At 44.3% G+C, this 6,106-nt stretch overlaps 1 protein-coding gene across 1 annotated transcript in view; it reads left to right on the top strand.

Moving 5' to 3' along the window:
• The window catches only part of SLC35F5 (solute carrier family 35 member F5), a 43,471-nt gene that overhangs the window by 576 nt on the left and 36,789 nt on the right, over positions 1–6,106 (top strand). The window contains exons 2-3 of the mRNA XM_014599511.3: positions 3,519–3,660; positions 5,695–5,838. Coding sequence (XP_014454997.1) covers positions 3,526–3,660; positions 5,695–5,838 — 279 coding nt within the window. The 5' untranslated portion in view covers positions 3,519–3,525. The remainder of the gene's footprint in view (positions 1–3,518; positions 3,661–5,694; positions 5,839–6,106) is intronic.

Raw genomic sequence — 6,106 nt, 5'->3', positions numbered from 1 at the left:
GGTCGCTTGAGGCAGGGCCCCTCCCGCAGTCAGGAGTCCGCAGGGGTCAGACGGGACTCAGCAGGGGAGGCTGGGCTGTGCAGTGCAGGGCAGGGCTGAATACAGCAGGCCCCTGGGGTTTTAAAACGTGACAGTCATGTGCTTTGGCCTTCCGGACCGAAAGTCGTTGGTGTCTTCACGTCACGTGATGAAACCTCCCGGGACGGAGTCGGCACCCTGAGGTCAGACCGGGAGGCTGCAGATCAGGACGCATCGTGGGTGCACATGAACCCCCTGAGCGTGGTGGTGCGCCCCCTGCAGAAAGGCCTGCAGGCGGTCGCCACCCCTGCCGCTGGCGGTGTCTGCTGGCTGTCAACGATTCCCGCTCGACGCTGCCGGCGGCATCTGTGGGTGGTCGCCGACCCCTGGTCAGCACTCGCCCCCGTCCCCAACTGCTGCTGGGGGCATGCGTCATTCATGCTACACACGTCGCCGATTGGTAGACGCTACACGCGTCTCTGGTAGACGCTACACGCGTCGCCGATCGGTAGACGCTACACGCGTCTCTGGTAGATGCTACATGCGTCGCCGATCGGTAGATGCTACACGCGTCTCTGGTAGACGCTACATGCGTCGCCGATCGGTAGATGCTACACGCGTCTCTGGTAGACACTACACGCGTTGCCGATCGGTAGACTACAAACTGTTGGTATGTGGTGGAGAAGGTACCAAATACAATGAAAATAACCTGACTCAGTCCCTAAAACAGGTCATCGTTCAGAGTCAGATTTGCTGCACACAAGCGCGTGATTTAGTACAGTTAATTCAGGAATTCTGACGAGGAGAGGATTTTATGCTGATAAATAGGAAGGGATGTTGTGTGTCAAACTATCTAATAAACTGACTTTTAAAATATTCATGTATGGAAGCGCTGTTAGAACAGTTAAGATGCCGGAGGCATATCGCTCACCAAGTTTCACTGACACATACTGATTTATTTTTCTAGCAATCATACAGTGTGCTGTAAACGGGTACTTGGTTGTAGGGGTTTTTTTAAATCATAAACCTGACGTTCTTACTGAATTCCAGGTTTTCTGGTGAGCAGCCTTAGTAAATCGAGGCCAACATTTTAGTTAACCTGAAGCTTCCTTCTATAACCTTGGTGAGTGTATGAACATGGGGTAGACTAGGTATGGCGAAGGTAACAGTTTGTTTGGAGTAAAACCAACAGAACTTGTGATTTCAAAGTCAGCAGCAACAACTTGTAGAAAAGACCAAGTCTGACTTCCTGCCTTTTGGAAAGAGCTTGAATGCCCTTTGACTATACCTTCAAGTTCAGTATTTGCTATATAAATCCTCGTTATACAAGTCTTGTTATACCCGCATTGAATGAGGCAGAGATACTGTGAAGAGGGGAAATTATTGGACACTGTATGTGTACAGGAAATTAATTTGTGTATCTGAAAATTTCCAAATTTTTATTTATTTACTTTTTTGCCACCCCAGTAACATGTTTAATGCCCCTTTTTAGATTAGTGTATCCTTCTTGTGCTTAAGAGCAGGTATTGTCATAAATGTACACATCCATTTGTACTGTTTTGGTATTTCAGTAATCTGCTCATCTCTTTCTTGCATTTGATCCAAATAAGGTAGGGTTTAATTAGTATTAGTTTTTGGCAGATATTTCTAGATGGGAAGTGCAGGGGGATGTATGTTGCAGAACACAGGCAACCACCGCTTAGCGCTCTTAATTGGTTCCAGAAAAACTGAGCATTAAGCAGAACCGCACCAAGCGAAACCCATTTCCCCATAGAAATTAATGTAAGTAGAGATTAATTGGTTACTGTCTGCCCTGCTGCTGCCTCTCCCCACTCCCCTGCCCGCCTGCTGGCGCTCCAGCCCCACATACCAGACTGGACCTGTGCTCCTGCTGACCCGCTCTGGGCCCCTGCTGGTCCTGGCCCTGGGCACTGGCATGGGTCCCACGCTCATGCCTGGCCCCCCCTCACTGCTTCTCACTGCTGCCACTTTCCCCACCCCCCTTGCTCGCCTGCCGGCCTCTCCAGCCCCACTTGCAGCCTGGGCACTGGCACTACTGCCATCCCGCTCTGGGCATCGGCCCCTGCTGCCAGGCACCAACACGGGCCCCGTGTTCCTGCCACCATGCTCTGGGCACTGGCCCCCACCGGCCCAGGCTGCTCACCTCTGTTGACGCCGCTTCTCCCTAGCCCCATGCCTGCTCCCGCCTGGGCACCAGTGCTCCTGCCACCCTGCTCTGGGTGCAGGCTTCCACTGGCCCTGACATGGGCACCGACTTGGGCCCCGCGCTCTTCCCCTCTTTTGCAGCCGCTTGTCTCCACTCCACCCCCCACCTGCTCTGGCACTATATGCCAGCCTGGGCCCTTGCTTCTGCCGTCTCGCCCTGGGCCCTCATGCCTGCCCGCCCACTCACTGCTACTGCTGTCGCTTCTCCCTGCCCGCCCGCCTGCCCACCGACACACCGATTCCACTGAGTGCTATAGCAAAACTGGCTGACTGCTCAGCGGAATTGGGTGTTAATTGTAAACGAGTGCCATAGTGAAATAGCGCTAACTGAAACCGTGTTCAGCAGGGGTTGCCTGTAATGGCCCTTGTGCTGGTATCAAAATTAGTCTTTTTTGCTAGGTGTGTCTTTATGTCCTCCTGCTGATGAATGTTTGTTTGTTTGGTTTTTTTTAAATAGATCATTTTTTAGAAATTATCGTGCTACACATTTCACTGGGAACCCTTTTACAGTTGTAATTCTAATTACTTGATATTCAGAAAGAGAATTTAAGTCCATAACCTTTGACACACAAAAAGTATAACTTACAGTTCAAACTGGTTATATAGTCAGGCTTCAGTCATAATTAGCTCTGACTTAATGTCATAATTAGATCTGTTGTCAATTCAGAAGATCTTGTCTAGTGCCTAAGCATATGTGGCAATGTGCGAAATACAGACACCATGTCTTTTAACAGTAGTTAAAATAGTTGTGTGCATGCAACAACCTTTGTTGGATATATGGATATTTTTGTTACTTTTCCCACAACTGTGCAAAAGTACTTTACTCCTCCCCCCAAATATTAAACACCTGAACACGTTAATTTTCTGAGTAGAAAATTTAAGCTTTTTATGGAATCATTTTCTGCATCATGTAGAAATCAATATTCCATTTTTTAAATCCAAGAAATGGGAGTTGTGTCGAATAGAATAGTTTGTTTTGCAGAACACTTGGTAAGCTTTAGAAACCTGTTCAGCCTTTGCTTAATTGTATTCATTGATATCAGTGCTAGGAGAGCTAGCTTGTTTTTGAAAATTCTTGATTTCCTCTGCCCCAATGTCCCACAAAATCTGGATGCCAGGTGAGTTCCAAGTTTGCAGTTAACTGCCAAAGGTTACGCTTCCTGGCATGTTGTACTAATGTAACGTTCATTACATGCTCTTGCTCTTATCTCATTTTTGCTTTGTAATTGGTTCCTCTCTAATCATTCCGTTCATCTTTTACTGATGTTTAATAGGTTACAAATGGTGTGGGTTTTTATCATGAATCGCATGAGCTCCCAGAGCAGTTCATCCACTCAACGTAGGAGAATGGCTCTCGGGATTGTCATACTTCTCCTTGTTGATGTGATATGGGTTGCCTCCTCAGAGCTTACATCGGTAAGTGTTGCTTTAAATAAAAAAACAAACAAACAAACACATTTATTTTAAGCATAAAAAAGAGGGGGCTTCTGCTGACACTATAGTATGTTAACACTCAGTTTTCCACTATTAGCAACCTGGTGCTCAATCTTTGGGCCATGGGGGCCAGATGAGTGACACAGGGTTGGTTTGCAGGCCAGATTGGGCCTCACACACCACAATTGGAACCCTTTGCTGTCTCCACCTGGCCCTGCACTCTGGATCAGGCCCTGCGCAGCCTTGGCTGGCGCCCAAGTGCTTGGATCATGTGCTGGGGTCACGTGCTACCTCTATTGGGCTCCGCATATCTGAAGCAGACTCTGGGGCGCCACACTGCCCCGTGTGCTAGTTCATGTTATTCAGCCTGTGAGGCTCTCCATGGATCTTAAACTTTGTCAGTAGAGTGAGTGATGCCACTGCTCCCCTAACTGCCAAATTTTAGGACCCATGGGGGAATCCCTTAGGCTGGATGACAGCGCCAAGGCCAGATATAGCCCGTGGGCTGGGGGTTGAGCACCCTAACCTGGAAGTATTCTACTTCCCTTTTTCCTTTTCTTTAACCATAACAAAAGCTGTGTGAACTTAAATCTCCAAACCAGCGTAATTTAAGGGTTATAGTTTTAATTTCAAAGTCAAATATTTAATTTAAACATTTTTCAATATCTTGAATCAATAAGTATTTAACTTTCAGTTAGTTAAAGTCAGGAGCTGATTTTGTTGATGGACATATTGGTTAAAAACTGCCAAGTGTTTCCCCACGGACCTAGTAATCTACTTTATATCCTTAAAAGTGGGTTACAGATTGAACCTGTCAATCTGGCTCTACAAAATTTAGGGATATAAGTCTAGAAGAATCCTCAGTTATTGAGTAAATTCTATGCTACTGCAGGCAATTGTACTACTATTTAATCCAGTTCATACATTTATTAAGCTTTCTTTTAAAATGAGTTAGTTCCCGCTAACCTTACTGGAGGTTATTCTAGGAACTTTTGCGTAGCCTAGTACCAAAATGCTGTGGCCATATTGTTCTTATAATGAAGAAATAACAGTGTTGATGTAGAAGGGGAAAACACTAAGTTTACTACTTATGTTCTTCAACAATAGCCAGGTGTTGAATTCATACAAGTTGGGTTCAAATCAAGCATGTTCTTCTAAACTCCCTTGAAATTTTGTAACTTCTACCAACTTTGGAATTTTCCATATTAAAGTGCAGCTGTTAATATGCTGTAGTTCACTTTAAGTACCCCATTTGTGTGTGTATGAACTATGTGTTAGGGTGGTTGGTTGTAGCCATGTTGATCTAAGGACATGGGCAGACAAGGTTCTTTGGGTAACTGTGATATCTTTTATAAGATCAAATAAATAGTTCCACCCAGGAGAGAACGTAAAGTAACAACATACTCTCCCTGTGCCTGAAGAAGGGTGTTTGTACCCAAAAGCTTGCAAAGAACAATTTTTCCATTTTTTTTTTTTTTTAGTTGGTCTAATAAAAGATACCACATTTACCTAAAGAATCTTGTCTGCCTGTGAACTATGGTATTTTCTGATACTGAACTTGTATTTTATGAGAAAGAAGGCTTGCTTTCTTGGGGGGGGGGGGGGGTTTATATTATTATCTTTAGTGGCCTGGCCTTTTTAGCTGCGTCTGTAAGTGGTCCTTTATTGGAAAACCTTTTTGAATTCAGATCACATTTCAGTAATGTTCTGATTCTAAAATGCGTAAGTACATTGACTACTTAAAGTGAATTTAGCTTGCCTCTTGAGGCATTTTATCAATAGCTTCTCTCTAGTGATGTTATACTTTCGATGCTTTGGTTAGTTCTAGAAAGGAACTGCTGGGCTAAAATGAGCCATTTGTCAGTTTGATCACACATTCATATAGTCTTGCACCTCTTTTTTTCAAGTATACCTATAGAGTTGGTTTGAACCATGCTATTTTAAACGCACTGATTAGTCACCTGACTTCTCACCTAATTACTAATTATGAATGCTATAATTATCTTCCTTTCACAGTATGTTTTTGCCACGTACAACAAACCTTTTTTCAGTACCTTTGCAAAAACATCCATGTTTGTTCTATACCTCTTGGGATTTATTGTTTGGAAACCATGGAGGCAACAGTGCACACGTGGATTTCGTGGAAGGCACACGGCTTTTGTAAGTCTTCAATAACTTCATAAATAACTTGTGACATACAAACATGCGGAATAATTCAAAAATCAAATTGGGCAGAAAAGGATTTCAGTAGCCTAAGCTGAACTCCAGAGGCAATCCAAGTAACTTTTCCTTTAAAATAGTATTACAACCAAAGTTGCAGAATATAGAGTGGTAATTGTAATAGTTATATTAAAATGCAAAAGATTCACTATAGATTCAAGATGCACCTGGAATTGATACCTTCATATTGTGGTTTAGCATTGTGTTT

Source organism: Alligator mississippiensis, chromosome 4, assembly GCF_030867095.1.
Source record: "Alligator mississippiensis isolate rAllMis1 chromosome 4, rAllMis1, whole genome shotgun sequence".
Taxonomy (NCBI): Eukaryota; Metazoa; Chordata; order Crocodylia; family Alligatoridae; genus Alligator; species Alligator mississippiensis.
The sequence above is the reverse complement of the archived record's forward strand: the minus strand, read 5'-3'. Positions and strand labels throughout refer to the sequence as shown.